Raw genomic sequence first — 20,216 nt, 5'->3', positions numbered from 1 at the left:
TTCATTGCTTTAATTCCCAACGTCAAGCCATGGCCAGATGAAACCTCTACTTCAACCTGTTTACATTAAATTATGGCTAGAAGAGATCCCTACATCGATATCTTTAAATATACCGATGGCATCTCAAGCAACATCCCAAGACATAAACGTTGATAACAACTTTTATACATCAATAATCATCATTACATCCTGGTTGAGAACGAGTATACACCGCTCTAGCTCCCACCTATTATTACTAGCCAAAAGACCTATACCTCGGCCTCTCATTCAGACCTGCCTACATACATACAGAATTTTTTACGTACAGTCAACACCTTAGGTACATCTATTCAGATACCTTCCCTACCAATATCCCTACTCATTATGTTTAGAAATACCAACGGATGTACTTTGGCAACTTTAGGTATTTAAAACATAGTACGTCAAGCTTCATTCAACCTTAGCTTTAACCCTAACGCATGCTTCATATTTTGTGAAAGAAGTTAGATTAAAACATATTAAACTAGCTTGTAAAACCACTAGCATGCATTAGACATGAAAAACATACTTGGAAAACTCATACATTAGTAAACATCAAGCATTGATAAACATTTACAAGCATTATAAATTTCAAACTATCCTTCTAGCCTAGAAGAATATATGACTGCCTTTATACTTAGTTGAGAGTGAACTAATAGTTCTAACCCTCAACGTAAACCTTAGTCAGGGAGAACTCTTTTGCCCAATCCCTCGACGTCGTATTACCTAAGTGCACGTGGTTATAACTGAGTACCGTCGTACTTTATGTACCTGATTAGGATGCCTTCCCATTGTCCTTCAGTATCCTCAGATACTTCTGCTCAGATACCTTCTCAAACGTCCTTCAGTATCCTCAGGTTTTTCTGCTTAGATACCTTTTCAAACGTTCTTCAATATCGAGCTGCTAAGATACCTACTCATATGTCCTTCGGTATCAATTTGGTTGGATACCTTCTCAAAAGTCCTTCGGTATCAAATTGGCCAGGTACCTTCTCAAGTGTCCTTCGGTATCAAATTGGTTAGACACCTTCTCATATGTCCTTCGGTATCAATTTGGCCGGATATCTTCTTAAAAGTCCTTCGGTATCAAATTGGCCAAGTACCTTCTCAAGTGTCCTTCGGTACCTTGTTTTAAGTAAAACTAGTCATAAACATTTAATTGAAAGGATACCTTCTCATTGTCCTTCAGTATCCGTCACGTAACTAGTCACAACATTCAATTGAACACTAAAGATTAGTGCTCAGATCATCATACTAATTCATCCATCATATTAGTTTTCATAAAAATAAAGTTACTTAAACATGCTGAAAGCATTTGGAAAAAATAACATATTTAAATCATATCAATTCTATGGAAAACATGCTTTACATAGCATGAGAGACAGTTCCACAATTACATTGCTTGGCACTTCATCTATACACTTAGCATGAGAATAACTTTAAAGAAATCATAATTTCTAAATCATGAAAAACATTAATTCATCACATAGTCACTCACAGCTTGTTGGCCTCTTAACGGGTTACATGCTTCTCTTAGCTCTTCTTGGCCTGAAAGGATATATTTCCCGGTTAAACCACTGAGAATTCCTAGTAAAATACCTTAATTAATTCATTTATTAAAGAAATTTTACACAGACGGCCCTACTGGTGAGATCCCTATGAGCCACACCAGCGAGATCCCCTAGAGCAACACCAACGGGATCACCACAAGCGACACCAGCGAGATCACCTTGAGCGAGATCTCATTACCAGTGACACCAGTGATACTCAGCCCCCCAACGATACTAGCAATATTCAGCCACCAGCGATACCCACTCACCAGCGATACCTGCCCAATTTCTAGCGAGATTCCTCTCTAGAGCGAGATCCTCTTAACAAAATTAGCGAGATCTCCTTCATTAGCGAGATCCTCTTCACAAATTCTTGCTATAATCTCCACTGTGAGCTGTTTGCTTGTTCTTCCCAAGCAGCTGTCTGCTTATGCACAGGTTCTCTGTTACAACTTTAAAAATTCATAACTCAAAATCCAGGCATCTTTTGAAGAAACTTCCTTCTACAAACATGTTTATAATTGAGTTAACTTTCTTAATTTCAGTCACAAATTCCTTATAGTTTGGCCTAGAGCTCCTAATCTTCACCTTGGGCCCTGATTAACCCAAGATTCAGTCCCTCCTGTAATTTCATCATTTTCCATTCTTCTTCTCTTTCCATCTTTTTTCGGCAAGACAACTTTGAAAATTAGATTCTCTCAGCTTTCAAATGGCACTGATTTCACTAAATTTGTTCATGTAGATTGTCAAAACCAAACTTTCGAAGTTCCTTTTCCCTTTTAATCTTCCTGCCGCCTTCCAAATTCAAGGATAATTCGCCACGTCAACTTATATCTAATGACTCAGCCCAAGCCAATAAGTGAGTTTCTTTATTTAATACGTTTTTCTTTTCCTTTCTCCTTAATCTCTATAATTTGCATGGATTTTCACTTATATGATATTTAATATATCATTCCTTTGGCAGAACATATTTGTTTAGAAACTTAGATTTTGGGGTTTACATTTAGCTTACACGAGCTTATTTCTTCATGCTTCCACCCTCTATCCTTCCTAAGTCATGGCTTCATTCAACTCATTAAGATATGTCTCATTACTTTCTCTTACTTAAAATAATTAGGGTTTGAGCTTTACAGGTGTCGTCCCCACTGTGTTCACTAAAGGATCTCTTAACGAAGAGCATCCATGAGCACATTCGGATCTTTCCGATTTCACCGTGACCAAAATACAATATATACATTCTAACATACAATTATACAAATTCATATTAATTAAAGGCATGCTTTGAACACTAAAATACAAGGGAAAGAGTTTTCATACCAGTTCAACATGCTCTTCAAGCTTTGGAACTCAGAAGCAGCGAAAGACCTCTACACGAACTCTATCGCCCAACAAATGTGTCGGCTGCAGTAGCACGATCAGTCACGAACAAGTGAACGCAGCGGGGACGAAACCACCAAAATGGAGCCCTTGGTATTCTCGGAGTGAGAATCCAAAGTATGGTCTTTGGTGAGTTTGGTAAAGGTAGAAGGAAGAACAAATCGTGTAAACGATAAGCAAGTGGGAAAGAAAAGGAAGCTATCGTATAGCTAAATGCTTATCGTTTAAAAGAAGTTACACAATCGTGTAGGTTTTACTAAGCGATCGTTTAGAAAAAGGTAGACGATCGTTTAGAAAACATGACACACTATGTGATCGTTTAGGAAAGCTTAAGCGATCGTTTAGGTGCGAGGTGTGCGATCGTTTAGGCGCTGAACGACTATCGTATAGGCTCTCGACTATGCGATCGTTTAACGTTTCCATAACGATGCCAATTTTTTCGAACCTTTGTAAAATAAAATTAATTTTCATTTTATTCTTCAGTTACCGTAACCGAAGCGGCTGCTCCCACTAACACACGTTTGAGAGAAAATTTAGGCCAATTATCATATAATTAACCAATTTAATAATTAATAAATATAATCATATTATATTTTTATCCTATAGTTTGATATCACATATCTACTATAGTAATTTCTCCTCTACTTGATATAAATCATATTTATATCTAATTTCCTCCAAAATAATGTATCTCATACATTTAGTCAATTATATCATATATAATTAACCAGTCCAATTATATCATATATAATTGAAATTCCTCTTGTCAATTTGAACATTTCAAATTAACCCAAATACTGATTCTCAACTTTATCAAAGCTACCCAAGGGACCTAATGACTTGTGGCTCGAAGCTCCAATAGTCCGTGAATAGCTAACTAAACTCTTTAGCCATGAGATCCACCATTTGTTAACTGTCAGGCATTCTACTAAAGACCAAAAGTTGAACTCTTCTTACCACAGATATATTTTTGTGTCCATCGAATATAACCAATCATGAGTACGATGACCCTTTACAGATGCTCGTAAGTACAGTTGGGCCAAATTACCGTTTTGTCCCTGTAGTTACATCTCACTCCTTAAGTATCACTGATTCCTCTAATGAACAATACAACATAGTCTAACTATGTGTGAACACCACTCGGGCCAAGAGAAGGTGTGTGGCGTCACATCATTTAAGCACTGGAATCAGCCCTTAAGGGAGCTATCTATCTACTTACCCCTGCCTCGGGGAAGGAGTGAATTCCATCTTGTATAGCTGAGTTTCCAGCTCCCAAATCAGACGAATCCCCAAAATGGTAGGTTTGAATCGGCGACCTGGCCACTTGTACCCATACAAATCAAAGAACCGCCTTCAATATAGAAGTTCCCAACTCACTAAGTATTGAGGTCATGTTATCTATGGTCATCCTAGTAAAGTTAAGTCTTTGTCATGAACGGTGTTATATAACGAGACGTTAACACTTCGTCGTCGGGTCTTATACAAACTCTTTATAGAGGACGCCCCCACTCGAATGTCCCCTACACGAATGATCAGGATCAGACCATCTGTGACAAGTCACAACACTTGTGACCATTCCACAAAGCGGGCTGCATCCGTAGCGTTACCAGGATAAGGTTTCCCTCCTATATCCATATACTACAGACCATTTTGGTTATCACTCAAGACATGATCCACTTGTATGTCACCACATACATGCTTAAGTTACATACAGATAACCAGGATTTTATGTTTATTGGTTTTATGGTAAAGCAAATAAAATATGCAACTAAGCAAAAAACAAGATGTGAAGTAAATATCATATATTATACAACACAAACGTTCATACAATCTGTTTACAAACTACAAGACACGAGACTTTAGGGCATCAACCCCAACAGTTTTGCTTAGAATCTCATAGCCAAGTGAGTTTAACAACAACTCATTGGCTTAAATTATTTTATTACAATCCAGTATAGTGTTTATACAACTCCAGATCTAACTTAGATAACTTAACTCTTAGGTTACAAAACTCATAATAATAACACCCTAAGTCCGGAATTGTGGCTGTGATGTGGCAGACCAGACCTTGACCTCAGCAACACCCTGGAACTTCTCTCTTCTGCTACCTGGGGAGGAGGGAACAAAACATTTGGAAAACATGAGTTAGGAAGCCTAGCGAGTGGTATCCCTTCACATGAACATAGGTTTTGCTTTTGAAGTTCATTTTGAAAAAGTTTGCATAGACAAACAATATCATAATGTAAAAACACAAGTATCTCAATCTGTTAATCGAGATAATGCTGACATGATCATATTTTTCCCCACAATATCCCATTTCAACCAAATACAAGTTTTAGGAAACAATCCCAGTACCCAATACAACTCGCCGAATGTGCATAGGTCGACAATTCCCACTAGACATACTTATTGGATTTTATGTCCTAAAACTCGTGGTTTGTAAACAATAAACTTATTCTGAGATTCAATAAAGTTATTGTTAAAGTTTGATTCAATAAAGTTGTTATTTAATTTATGAATTGCTTATTTCGTTTTAGAAATAAATCCAATAAATTAGAAGATCTATGACTATTGCATGAGTACTTGAACTTTATGTGGAGACATAAGAGTGGATCAGGTTCAAGTAAATAAATAATCTATAGTATACGAATAAGGTTGGGTGCCTTATTCTGGTAACACTATCGAATGTGGCCCACTCTGTAGTTGTTACAAGGAGTTGTAAAGTGCTGCAAACGAAGTGATCCTAATTCGTTCATGTGGTGAAATAAGGAGTGGAGGCAACCTGTGCAATGAGTTTGTATAAGACCTGACCAATAAGTGTTAACATCTCGTTATATAACCATTATGCCCTAAAGTCTCGTATCCTACAGTTTGTAAACAGTTTGTACGAACGCTTGTGTTGTATAATATATGATATTTACTCCACGTCTTGTATTTTGCTCAGTTGCTTATTTTATTTGCTTTACCCCAAACCAATAAACATAAAATCCCTAGTTATCTGTATGTGAATCAAGCATGTATGTGATGACATACAAATGGATCATGTCTTGAGTCATAACCAAAATGGTCTGTAGTATATGGATATAGAAGGGAAACCTTATCTTGGTAACGCTATAGACGCGGCCTGCTTTGTGGAATGGTCACAAATGTTGTGACTTGTCACAGATGGTCTGATCCTGATCATTTGTGTTGTGGACATACGAGCGGGGGCGTCCTATACAAAGAGTTTGTATAAGACCTGACCACGAAGTGTTAACGTCTCATTATATAACACCGTTCATGACAGAGACTTCACTTCACTAGGATGACCATAGGTAACATGACCTTAATCCTGAGTGAGTTGGGAACTCTTGCCATTGAGGGGCAGTTCTTTGATTTGTATGGGTGCGAGCGGCCAGGTCACTGATTTAAACCTACCATTTTGGGGATTCGTCTGATTTGGGAGCTGGGAACTCAGCTACACAAGATGGAATTCACTCCTTCCCCGAGGTAGGGGTAAGTAGATAGATACCTCCCTTAAGAGCTGATTCCGGGGCTTGAACGATGTGGCGCCACACACCTTCTCTTGGCCCGAGAGGTGTTCACACATAGTTGGACTATGTTGTATTGTTCATTAGAGGAATCAGTGGTACCTAAGGAGTGAGATGTAACTACAGGGGCAAAACGGTAATTTGGCTCAGCTATACTTACGAGCATCTGGAAGGGTCATCGTACTCATGATTGGTTATATTCGATGGACACAGAAATATATCTGTGGTAAGAAGAGTTCAGCTGTTGGTCTTTAGTGGAATGTCTAACAGTTAACGGATGGTAGATCTCATGGCTAAAGAGTTTAGTCAGCTATTCACGAACCATTGGAGCTTCAAGCCATAGATCCATGAGGTCCCCTGGGTAGCTTGGATAAAGTCGAGAACCAGGTATATGGGTTAATTTGAAATGTTCAAATTGATAAGAGGAAGTTTTATTATATATGATATAATTGGACTAGTTAATTATATATGATATAGTTGGCTAAATGTATAAGATACATTATTTTGAAGAAAATTAGATATAAATATGATTTATATCAAGAAGAGGAGAAAATACTATAATAGATATGTGATATCAAACTATAGATTAAAAATATAATATGATTATGTTTATTAATATTTTAATTGGTTAATTATATGATAATTAATCCAAAAATCACGTTTGGACGTGGGTTAATAAGGCAACGTTGGTTATTGTAACTAATGAAATAAAAATGAAATTTTTTCATTTTCAATCTTGTCCAAAAAGAAATCAAAGGAACGGGCTGGTGAAAGCAAAATGATCGCTTAAGAATTTCAAGAACCTATCGCTCTTCGTCTAGACGATCGCACACTAGTTCCTACACGATCGCATAGCTTCTCTAAACGAACATATAGTGTGCCACTTTGCTAAACGATCATTTAGTAAAACCTACACGATCGTGTAGCTTCTCCTAAACGATAAGCATTTTGGTATGCGATAGCGTCTTTTTCCCTCCCACTTGCTTATCGCCTACATGACCTATGCTTCCTCCTTCCTCTACCAAATTCACCAAAGATCACGTTTTGGGTTCTCACTTCGAGAATACCCAGAGCTGTTTTCTGGTGGTGTCGTCCTCGCGGCATTCGTGTTCGTGCGGTTGTTGTGCTACTGTAGTCAACGCTGCACTGGGCATTGGTAGATTGTGTCGAGGTTTTTTGCTGCTTTGAATTCCAAAGATTGAAGATTGTCTTCAACTGGTATGACACTTTCTCCCTTGGTATATCTTGTTTATAGCATTCCGTTAATTAAGATTTTTTTACATAACTGTATGCGATTGAATGTATATTGTTGTATTTTGGTCGCTGTGAGATCGAAACGATCCGAACGTGCTCATGGAATTCTTTGGTAAAAGATTCTTCATGCACAAGATCGGACCAAGAAATAAGTCACTCTTACTTTATAACGTTGTTTACTATTTAAGAGTGACTATTTCAAAACAATGACCTAGGTAACTTAACCTTAATCCTAAACTAACTATGAACTTCTGTTTATGCGAGATTATCCTTAGATTTTCATAGGTGAGGGTTGGCTCAACAGTGTCGACTCAATAAACCTCTCATTTTAGGGGTAAGACCGGGTAGATAGCTGGGGACATGGGGAGCAAGAAGGAATTTACTCCTACCTGCTTTCATGGATAGTAGAATTAAGTGCTGACTCTAGGTCTTGAACAAGGGCCCGCATCCTCTCATTGGCTCGAGAGGGATTCGATTTGTTGATTGGATCACAAACAACTTTTTCATTAGAGGATCAATGGAACTTAAGGAACAAAAGGTAATTTCGAGGGTAAAACAACTATTGACCCAGATGTTATTACGAACAACCTGTGAAATGTTAACTTATAATCATGGTTATATTGAGTGGACATAATATATCTACAACGAGGGGAGTGTAACTACTGGGCTTTAGTGGAATGACCCAGTAGTTAACGAATGTGGGTTAATTCAATGTAAAGAGTTAAACCAATTAATCTCAGATCATTGGAGCCCATGATCTGTAGGTCCATTAGGTCCCTTTACTAGCTCACAAATGGAATAAGCCTTAGAATAGCGTGATAAGTTGATTTGAAACGTTCAAATTTGAATTAAGGGAATTAGTAATTATATGTGATATAATTACAAGTTTAATTTTGAAACTAAACGGAATTGGAGAATCAATTAATATTTAAATATGATTTAAATATTAATTTCATGAATATGGATTCATGATAATGGAATTAGTGACAAATTAATTTAATATTTTATATTAAATTAATAGAATTAATTAAATTATTTAATTAATTATTAATTATTAATTTTATTAGAAAAATTGATTGTTGAATTAATTTTTGTAAAATTAATAAAATTTCGATTTTAATTAAAGAACTAAAATTGAAAAAAAAAAGTTTTGATTTTGAAAGTCAATTTCAAAATCAAAAGGGAAATTGAAATTTGAGAAAAATCCCAATGTGGGATTTCGCCACTTTCAAGCAAGAAGGTTAGTCACCTTCTTATACATAATTCCAATGATCAGTTTGCATGAGAGTCATGCATTAAAACCACTCTTGATTGAGTGGAAAATGTGATGCAAACTGTTGAATTGCTGAGAAACTTGAGGTTGAAGAAGTGTTCTTCACCAAGATGAAAACTAGTCACCTTCTCCTTCTTAATTTCCTTAATCCCAACTTATTTTGAGTTCTACAACTCAATCTAAGGCTTCTATAGGATAGTAAGGAAGCTGTAGTGGTAGTTCACGATCAGAAGAAGGAAGAATTGCAGCTGAATTTCATGTTTGAAGAGGATCTTCAAAGGTATATGTTGAAACCCTCTTGATACCCTATGAGCATGCTTAATTTGATGTCAAAATTAAGGAATTAGAATGCTTAATGATCTTGTTTTCTTCCTTGTGTGTTTGTTTAAACCAACAATACTCAGGTATGCTAACAATCCCAGCCAGATTATACTGACAATCCTAGCCAGACGTCCACGTGATATACTAACATTTTCAGGATACAATTCCAGTTTCCCATAAATTCATTATAAAACATGTCTTCAAGCAAAACCAAAGTTAAAACAGTCATCCAAGTAAAACCAAGGAAAATCAGTAGTTAAAATCCAAGAAATCACATTTTTAAATCATTCCAAGATTTTCAAACCGTGTGTGTATATGTGTACGTGCATGTATGTGCACGCGCATGTGTGTGTTTATGTGTGTGTGTGTGTAGATACAAAAAATTTGAAAATAAAACCACTTGCAGTTCACCAGCATTGTTTTTCCCCTTTTTCCCAAACTTCAAGTTTCCTAGTTCCTTCTCAGATCTCGAGCCTGCACTAGCTTAATTTTAGCTTAGAATATCTTGTTTAGGGCTAGAATAATCCTAGAATAATTCTTTGGTCTTGAACTTAGCTTACCAACTCTAATAGACATGAAACTAGGCCTTTGAACACCATTAGACAACAGTGGACACATGTTGATCTTCCACAGGTCAGTTGGACGCCTGACCTTTCTTCCTCAACGCTTGGATTGCTTCATGGACACCTAATTGGTCCTACTCAACACATGGACAACATGTTTGGATGCATGGTGGCCACTCCCAACACATGAAACTTCCCCCCAAACCCTAATTCCCTCAAACTCTCCCTTTTTTAGTCCCCTTGAGAGAACTTTGAGTTGTGAGGTGAAATGAGATCCTCCAGAGGTATTTATAGGCAACCTCATACTATCCTTGTCATCCTCTCATACCTCCAATGCATGAAACCTCCTCTTTGTATGAATTCAAATTGTCTTTTTCATGTTGGGCCAACGCATACTCCTTGCCATCATTTATTTGCATGTAGACTTGATGTGTCTTCCCCTAACAAGTTCAACGCATAGTTATTCTTGGAGGTGGCATTTCCACATTTTGCATGTTCAACTTTTTCTCCTAGGCATCCACCTCTTCCTTGGTTTAGCCAAGACTTCACTCGGTTATACCACATATCTCACCTTACTATTAACTAGATCCTTAATGCCTAAGAAACTAAAGTCAACGCATGGTATCTTGGCTTTCCATCTCAAGAAATTATTTTGGATACATGGTTTGCCTCACCATACGTTCAACTCCTCCTAATTTGTTATTCCTTGGTTCTTATTTTCTTCCCACAATATGGTTTCCTCCCTTGAGTGCATAGCATAGTTCCCAATTGCTTCCCAAGCCTTTATACATCCAACAATGTTTAATCCCCTAAGGTATGTGTCCAATTGGTCTTATTAGGTTTTCTTGGTGCAACTTCTCCCTAAATGGTTATTTCATGCTCTAATCTTTCCTTCATAGGCTCAAAATGACTTTTACATAGCCTTCTATGCATCCACTACATTTCCTGGGTGTCCAATCCTCAAACCTTAGGGTTCTACCTCCTTATTATGTCACATGTTTTTTAACACTTAGCCAAATTTCTAGCCTGGACCTTTTATGCGTTCACTATCTCCTTGCTTTGCTTCTAACCTTAGTTTTCTCACTTAGTCATACATAACTCAACATATGGCTGTCCAATACTTAACTATTTCTTCCCTCATGCGTTCACCTAGCCCTAGATATCCCAAAAATGGTTCTTCTTGCCCTAGCATGCATCCAAATGACCTATTCTTGTCCAAGCATGCATCCAAGGCTCCTACAAATCTAGTTATGCTTCCAACTCTAAGGTAACTCATCCGAAGCTAAACCCTTACTTCTAACATACTTAGTACTTAGTCTAAATTCATTCTTCTTCCTTGGACTAGACATTCACTTTGTCTCCCAATACTTAGCCAATTTGTTGTCCTTCATTTCCAGGCCAACTCTAGGTTCAAAGCATAACTTGAACACTTAGCCAAAATTTTGACCTCAACCTATTATGCTTCCAACTCTTGAATCGCAATCTTTTCCTCTCAATAATTGACAAAACTTTTATTCTCCTCTTCTCTTCTAGACCAACACATACTCCACTCCTAAATCAACCACATGCTCCCAACACTTAGAAATTTTCCCAAGTACTAATGTTTTCTCCAAAGCATAGTGATATTTAGCCAAAATTTTACCCTCCAAATTTCCAACATGCGTTCCAACTTAAATATTCTTAATTCCAATGATTATTTAGTGATCTTTAACCTAAATGGAGGGAAAAGAAATTGAGGACTTACATGAGCAATTTTAATAACTCAGTCTGATCCAATCTATGACTTAAAGCCTAATCAAACCTCCAGCCAAATTTATCGATCGTGGTTTAGGTCTTATTGTCGTGTAGTTGATAAGTCCCTTATTGTGATCAAATGGTTGGATGGAAGACATGTGACATGTTGTAATTGGTCAAAAATTCTACTCCAACACCCTCAATAGTGCCACTAAGAAGTACATACATAGATACAGATACCAAATACAGATACAATATGATATATTGATATGCCAATTTCTAAAAAACTAAGATAATNATATAATTTGAAGTTAAAAGTAGATTTAAGTAGAGAGTGAAAACTAAAAAATGAAAAGAAAAGATTCAACAGGGGTGTGAATCATGATTTTAAGTAGTGAGAGAGAAGAGAAGAATGAAGATTTATTTACCTTTTTCTTAACTAATTAGTTTTTAAATATTATTTTTAATCTATTTTGTTATGAATTACTAGATTTAAGTGGACTTTTAAATAAGATAGGTTTGGGTTGGGCTTTTTAAGTGGTTGGTTTTAATTTTTTAAAAAAAGATTTTTATATTAAAAAACCATCTTTAGGTCATATATTTCAAAAATGTCTTTAAATTTGAATTTTTTTCAAGAAATGCTTTTAATATTATTTTTGGACAAATTTACCCTTTTTATTATTTTTATTCCCCATTTTTATATATATTTTCCCATTTTCAAAACTTTCTCAATGATGGAGAGAAAAACTGCATTTATTATGGAGAGGGAAAATTCATTTAATATGATTTTTTTCATATTTTCAAATGGAGAGAGAAAATGCATTTATTTGTTGGGATTTTTCCTTATTTAATTTAATTGGAGAGAAAAAATACATTTAATGAATTTTTTTTTCTATTTTCATTGGTTTCACATTCCGCGGATTCATGGTTATTTAAAATATACCTCAAAATATTTTGTTAGAAATTTGAAAATATTCTAACCAATATATGAAATATATCACACTATATAAATTCAATGTTTGACATAAATCACTATATAATACATTTATTATGAAGAGAGAAAATGCATTTATTATGATTTTTTTCCTTTTTTTATTGTAGAGATAAAATGCATTTGATATATTTTTTCTATTTTCATTTGGAGAGAGAAAATGACATTTAATATGATTTTATTTTCCATTTCGTTTTTCATGTTGATTTTTGTTATTATGTGAAATATTCCATTGTTTGTTCACTTGTACATGTAATATATTCCGTTGTTTATTTGTACAAATCAATTTATTGTGTTTTTTTATGGATAATGGTTATTTTAAATATACCTTATAACATTTTGTTAAGTATTTGAAAATATTCTAACTAATATATGAAATATATTACAGTTTATAAATTAGAGATTGACTCAATGCTTGACATAAATCACAGTATAATCCAATATATGAAATATACTATAGTATATAAATCTTCATAAATTTCATTTACACCACAATATATATATCATAATACAATAAGTCTAAATAAATAAATAAATGACTCGTTTATATCAAATAAACGAATACATATACCACAGTATATATCAAATTTTCTACAAAAGCTATACAAAAGTACATATATATCATAGTATATATAAAAAAATAGGGAAAAAATAAAGTCCATCTTCATATGGGAATTTATATACATAACCCTCCATCTTCATCTCTTCTTCTTCTTCAGCCATGGCCGCCATGGGTCTCTCTCCTCGTCGTTGTTGATCGGATTTGTTTGCCCTGTCGTGCCGTCGACCAATTCTGCTCAACTCGTCATCGTCGATTCGCCCCACGCCATCCGTGCCATTGATTTGTCTCAAGTCATTCTTGTCACCTCATGCCGAGACATCAATTTGTCCCACGTCGTCGTCTACCATCTATAACTCACATCGCCGGAAGGAGAAAAGAGAGAGAATGGAAGAAATGAGTGTGAATTATGGGGGAGAAAATATATGAAATATATTATTGGGGGAGAGAGAACATATGCATGGGGGAGAAAGAATATGTATGGGAGAGAGTAGGGATGGCAACGGGACCGGGGCGAGGTAGGGATCCATTCCCCATCCCCGTCCCCATGGGATTTTTAATCCTCGTTTCCCGCCCCATTCCCCGTTTTGGGGGTCGAGGAATCCCCGTGGAAAAAAAATTTCGCTATTTATTTTATTATTTTTATTATCTAAAATTAGTATTTATATTAAAATTGTAAATTTTATGTAATAAATTAGTATTATTTTATCATTATGTTTAAATTAACAATTAAAATAGTATTTTGTGTTATGTTTTTATTATAAAATATTATATTTAAAAAAATAAAATTAAAAAAATTAACTGAAACAATGAAGCTATTGTTTCAGTAGTTTATATATATATATATAATAATAATAACTATTATTATATATTATAATATATATGTTAATAATTAAAAAAATCGGGAGGGGGCGGGGTCGGGATTGGGTGGGGATCCCTTTCTCATCCTTGCCCTGCCTCCCCGACCGGGATCGCGTTTTGACCCCCATACCGGATCAAACCGGGGATTCCCCTCCTCGATCGGGTTGAGGACCCATTGGGACCCGACCCTGCGGGAAGTTTTGCCATCCCTAGGAGAGAGAGCATGCATGGGGAGAGAGAATATGCATGGGGGAGAGAAGTATGCATGGATGAGAGAGAAATATAATATATATATATATATAACGTAGGTGAAGACCAAATTGTAAATAGCCACTGATATCAATAAAAATAGAGAGACCAATAGGTCTTTTTGTAAAAAAAACGAAAATGCTTAAGACATTAACGTAATATGTGCCTATTCTTAAGGTCTTTTATGCAAAAATCCAAAAAAAAAAGATCCAACATATCTTCTTCACATATCTGGGAGGGGATAATATTAGATACTTCAAATCACATATTAGACACGTATCTGTCAAGTATCTGGACGTATTCGTATCAAATTCGTATCTGATACCGATTCTCTACACAACTAGAAGTATCTAAGTATCTGTGCTTCCTCAGGCAACACTCCCATCTCCCCCATAAATCTTATTTTTAATAACATTTGGGTGTGTATCGAGTTCTTGTGTGACAAATTAGGTTAGACGACTAGATCTAATAAAAAAAGAAGAGTAAGATAAAAAAAAATAATCCAAATATTTTTCTTAATTTATTATGTTTTTTAGTTTAAACTCATTCCTTATTGCATGAGGTGCAAGTATATAATCTCTTTCTTTTGGATTATTTTACATTGTCTACCCAACAAAGAAAAAGAGGAACGAAAGAAAATACCCATTACCTATTACCTATATCATATGATGCAGAATATTCATCTTTGCATTTTAGATACAAAATTGAACTTTAATTAATAACGATTTATTCTAAATATTTTTAAATTTGTAACCATTTAATTTTTTAAACTTTAAATTCTTATAATTTTTTAAATTTTGAATACGCAAATTAGGAATGTTAGAAAATAATTACAAAAGAAAATTAATCACCGAGCAAATAATGAAACGGGTGCAGTTGGCGTAATGAATTTTTTTTAATTATATTAATTAGTTTTAAATTATAAGAATTCAACTGTCAAACTTTCAAATAGTACATTAAAAAGATTTAACCTTTTTTTTTTGACAAAATTAAATTCTTATAATTTAAAACTAATTATTACAATTCAAAAGATTCAACCGTTTCACTATTTCCCCAGTGATTTTAGTTTTCCTCTGTAATCATTTTGTAACATTCATAATTTGCTTCTCCAAATTTTAAAAAATTCTCTCTAGAATCGCTTGACAAAAGATGAATCATGATGAATGAAAAGCTCCAATCCGTCGCCATGTCCTCTGAGAAAGGATTTCAAAAATCTCAAGTCTCAGGTACTTTGCTTTCGATTCTCTGTTCGTAATTTCTATCTAGTTTGATTCGCTTATTGCTGTGCTTTAACTTTCAAGCGAGTCGTGCGACTTTTCGAGCATCGGAAATGCATAATTTCGGTTTTTCTTTTTATGTTCTTCATCTGGAATGGAGTCGCACTGTAGTTTCTTTTCTATGTTTTGTCACTTTGATGAGTAGTGGATTCTTTTTGTCTGTGTGTCTTTTCTCTATTAATTGTTTTCTTAGAAGTCACGATAAATACATGTGGATATTCGGATTCTTTGTCGTATTTTCTTGAATTTCATCTTCTCCTAGTTCTTGTGTACAAATTGTTATTGAATTTTGATTGCTATACATTTTACTTGAATGAATGAGTTTTTTCTTTTCTTTTTTTTTTTCTTCTTATCGATTTTGATGAGCTTTACTGACTCCTCAATCATACGTCTGTGGAAGTTCCTTCTATCATGTCGAGCTTCGTCATGTCAGAGGGAGGATTATTTGGAATTCTACGATGAATGCATGAAAACTCAATTCCGTACATATTGTCTGGAATTGCATCTTCTCTTTTGTCTAAATTGTTCTAGAATTTCGAATTTGTTACATCGTAATTGAATTAGATGCTTGAATCTTGAAATGCCTTTTTATTGATTAAGATGTGGCCAGCTTCTCAATATTGCATCCGTGAAGTTTATTATGTGCGTTCATTTCTAATATACCATGATTATAGAACTTTTAGTTTTATACATCGTACTTGGATGACATAGATGCTTCTCAATATTGCTTCCTTAAAGATATTTTTATTGATTAGATGCGGCTTACAAGCTTTTCAGTCTTGCTTCGGTGCACAATTCTTTTGTGCGCGATCATGGCAACGCTTGGCTTCCTTGTGTCAGGGTATGGTCGTTTCAGCGCCAATAGAAGATTGCTATGTTCTAATTGTTTCTTTGTTATTGTTTTCTTTTTCCTGAGAGGAATTTCTTTGTGGTAGCTGGTTTTAATGATAGCTAACGGAAGAAAGCTTGTCCTTTATAGTTCAAGCTTTCAGGCACATGTATAATCCATCTTCGTCCTGTATCACCTTATCTACTTTTTGCATTCTTAGCTATTTTCTGATTGAATCGTATTTGACAGCAAGCTCAAATATCCGGAAGAAGATTGATGTTCTTAATCGGCATGAAAATAGAGATTCCAAGGAACAGGTGTTACGGGATTCCAAGTGCAATTTGCGCATGAGTCTTGCCTGGGATACCGCCTTCTTTACGAGCCCAGGTACGGCTTATAAAATTTTACTTTTCAGCCTACATTTCTTTGCAAGCCTATAGTTCATTTGACTACCTTAATTGGCACTGACAGGAGTACTGGAACCTGAGGAACTATTTACGGCCTTGAATTCAAGGAATTATGACAATGTGGTTAACATCCTGGGGAACGAGGAACATCTTCTATTATCTTCTCAATCACTAGAACCAGACACTAATAGCAAAGCTGAAAATTACAACTACCGTAACAGCTTAGCTTGGGATAACGGTTTTTTCACTAGTGAAGGTGGTTAGAACGGTCCTGATAATGAGATTTACCTAACTAATAGTATGTTCGTTTGGTATTTCAAAAATGGATGACTTAATCTGTTCGATCAAATGTTTTTCTATATTTCAGGAGTTTTGAACCCTTCTGAATTGGCCATTGTTAACGACGGCTTAAAGAAATCCGAAAGCCATCTAGTTCCCGTTATTGAGGATGAAGTTTGGAGGTCTATGGAATCTAACAACACCTTTGATAGCGAAGGTTCCTCTTTAACTAGACTTGAGATGGATCTTTTTGAAGACATCAGAGCATCTATCCCTAAACCAATTTCTTCAAGGTTTGAACCAGAAAGACCAGGTAATGGAATCTGTAACTCAATATTTGACAGGACCGGGTGGTTCCTCTATGGAATCTAACAACACCTTTGATAGCGAAGGTTCCTCTTTAACTCATTATATTCATCTGGTTTTTTTATTTCCCATCATTTCAGCTTCAGCCGAACCGGGTGGTTCTCGAACTATGGTAATTTCTTGCCTCCATTGAAATTGAAATTAATATTTATAAATCCATCGTTAGTTCTCTAACCTCCATTTGGATTCAAGAAAATTTAAGAAATGATTTTAATCTTGTTATTTGAAATCTGAGAAATGATTTTAAATCAATTATTTTGTTTGGAACGAGGAAGAATTGAGATGAATGTACTTAAAATTTTATGTTTGAATATAGGCTTTTAACTAAAATGTGTTAATTGAAAATTAGAATTTGATAAGATCAATTAAGTAATTTACTTTCAAATCCTATGAAATCTTGGAAAATCCGAGCATTTTAGTCAGGAAAGTTTTTAAGTAAAACTGGATTGAAATCCCTTTAGATTTTAAAATCATTCCATTCCTGCGGTACCAAACAATGGAATTCATTTGAAATCCATTCTGAATTGAAATCTCTTAAAATTATGAGGTTTCAAACAAGCCATAAGTAATATTTTGCACTTATATTTCAGATGAAGGCCAAGGCAACCTGCAGAAAGCAGAGTATTAATAAGCATGGATCAAAGAAGATTATTAAAGATATACCAAAATCCCCAAAAGTGCAGGTATGTTTGGTTTCAGTTGGTTTGGCTTGGGTGATTCGATGATTGGTGTAGTTCTTCAGTTAGCATTTTCCTTGATTCGTGCACATGCAGTTCTTTTCCTTGCGCTAATGCAATATTACAAGCCTATATTTTGAATGTTTTAGAATTTGGCTTTTAGCTCTGTTCATTTCTCTTTATGATTATACTGATAAGTGCTATCTCTTTAGTTGAAACATATGAATGAAAGTAGGGAACATCATCCATCTTCATCCCCCAAACCATTCAAGGCCTCAGAGCAGATTTCAAAAAGTTCAACTAAAATGGCTTCCTTGGGTGAAAAACATGTCAAACTTGGATGTAGGTCTGTGGCTTCGGCATCGGGTATGCATCAACTCAATCAATGTTAAACTCAAATATAATAATTTCGGTTTCTTCGCTTAGATGAAATTCATAATGATCGTACCTATGATTTTCATTTTTTACAGCTGAAGGTTTGGGGAAGTTAAAGAAACCATGTTTTAGGCAGTCGTTAAATTCCATCCATAGCTCCATTCAGTCATTTAGATCATCTCTGTCACGTTATACAACATCCAAAGCCACCCGCCGCCCTCCATCTGAGATAACCATTCGAAAATCACCTCCAAATTTCAGAAGAAAAGTGAACTCCCAAGGTTCGAATATACTCGTCGCCGGTTCATCTTCAGTGACGCCATTGATGAAGAAGACAAAGGCAAGCAAGACAGCAGTGGAAAGTTCTTTCCAGTCCACACCAACATCCTCATGGTATGGATCACCATCACCAGCAAGCTCAATTGATGAATGGCCTTTAGAGTTCTCATCAACTTCTGCAACTCAAAGATGTAATAGAAGTAAACGTAGTTCATATTCCAGTCTTAGAAGTTCTCTTATAGAGAATGAGAATCAAGAATCAGTAGTAAATCGACGACATCGAAAAGACCACAAAAAAGAGGGCAATGCTGATACTTCAAGAATATTAAGAGAAGTAAAACCTTCCGGCCTGCGAATGCCATCACCAAAACACGGATTTTTCGATGCGGTTGGTTCAATTAAAGTCTCCTCTGTTTTTACTTGCTGCATATACATAATACTGTATGAATCTGTTATCTTGTACGTTATTTACGATTTTAAATTTAGGATTAAGAGAAATGCTTTGAATCACTCTATCTAATAATACACTGCTCCCTATCCATGAACGTAGTTAACACACTATTAGTGAATCACGTAAGTCTTTACTCTTTACGTTTTTTTTTTTATTTATCTTCATATGTCGTTTTCATAACTAATACACTTGTTGACACTGAATCTTTTTTCTATGAACAGGAAAATATGTTGGAGTTGGCTACCATTGCTGACGCTAAGCGGGATGTCGTTGCACATCGTATTCGATGTACTAATCTTCAATCTCCTAGAACTCGACTTGGTACCGAGATTCGGATTCGTAAAAGTGGAGGAACACCAGTGTCTATCTCAGCCACAAAAGGTAACAGAAGTCCAACAGTGAAGATATATAAGAAGACAGGACAGTGTATTCAATCTATGAAAGCCGAGAAGAAGATCATCTCTCAATACACTGAGCTAGACGAGAACAAGGAAAATGAGTTCAGTTTCGTTGAAGGTTTAGCCAAGCAGGTTAAATCTATTGGCCTAAATAATAGTGATGCAATTATTCGTCTAAGTAGACGGAATTAGAGCAGTTGAAGAGCGATTTTGAAAAAGCTGAATTCAAAATCACTCAAAACTTTTTTTCTTTCCATAATCCAAAATCAATTTTAAACACTCAATAATTTAAATTTTTAATAGCATGTTTTGGAGTAATTTTTATAATGAAAGTAATTTTAATTTTGAAATCGATCAATATTAATCAATACAAAGTTAAGGGATGGCGATAATAACATCTAAAACTAGGTAGTTTGGTTTGAAAAATAGCAAATTGAAATAAAAAATTGACACCTTTTTGGAGCAGAAGAGATGAAAAAAGCATTTTGAAGAAAAAGAGATGACAAAAGCTTGGGAGAGGTGAGGAAGAAGATGAAATTGAGGAAAGAGAAATAAATCTCTTCAAAATTTCCATCCATGTATGCTTCAATTATTTTTT

General features: G+C 35.2%; 1 protein-coding gene across 2 annotated transcripts; it reads left to right on the top strand.

Annotated features, from left to right (window-relative positions):
• Nucleotides 1-15,351: 15,351 nt before the first annotated feature.
• On the top strand, nt 15,352-19,917 carry LOC120080187. 2 transcript variants are annotated; one of them, XM_039034759.1, is made up of 9 exons: nt 15,352-15,506; nt 16,636-16,773; nt 16,858-17,049; nt 17,161-17,385; nt 17,519-17,550; nt 18,029-18,121; nt 18,328-18,481; nt 18,586-19,157; nt 19,442-19,917. In XM_039034759.1, exons 1-9 carry the CDS (start codon nt 15,437-15,439, stop codon nt 19,808-19,810), a joined length of 1,845 nt encoding a protein of 614 aa, XP_038890687.1. In that variant the 5' UTR covers nt 15,352-15,436; the 3' UTR covers nt 19,811-19,917. The 2 variants fall into 2 exon arrangements, with proteins under 2 accessions (XP_038890687.1, XP_038890686.1); XM_039034758.1 differs by lacking the exon at nt 15,352-15,506 and adding an exon at nt 15,805-16,398.
• The last annotated feature ends 299 nt before the right edge of the window (nt 19,918-20,216 follow it).

Source organism: Benincasa hispida, chromosome 6 (genome assembly GCF_009727055.1).
Source record: "Benincasa hispida cultivar B227 chromosome 6, ASM972705v1, whole genome shotgun sequence".
Classification (NCBI taxonomy): Eukaryota; Viridiplantae; Streptophyta; class Magnoliopsida; order Cucurbitales; family Cucurbitaceae; genus Benincasa; species Benincasa hispida.
This window is presented reverse-complemented; position numbering and strand designations above follow the sequence as displayed.

Bases quoted from the DNA above. Each gene is read 5' to 3' on its own strand.
- LOC120080187 (XM_039034758.1), top strand. From the start codon at position 16,269: ATGCTTCTCAATATTGCTTCCTTAAAGATATTTTTATTGATTAGATGC. The intron at 17,050-17,160 runs GTGGTTAGAACG...TCTATATTTCAG, and splicing joins CGGTTTTTTCACTAGTGAAG to GAGTTTTGAACCCTTCTGAA. The intron at 19,158-19,441 runs GTTGGTTCAATT...TTCTATGAACAG, and splicing joins AACACGGATTTTTCGATGCG to GAAAATATGTTGGAGTTGGC.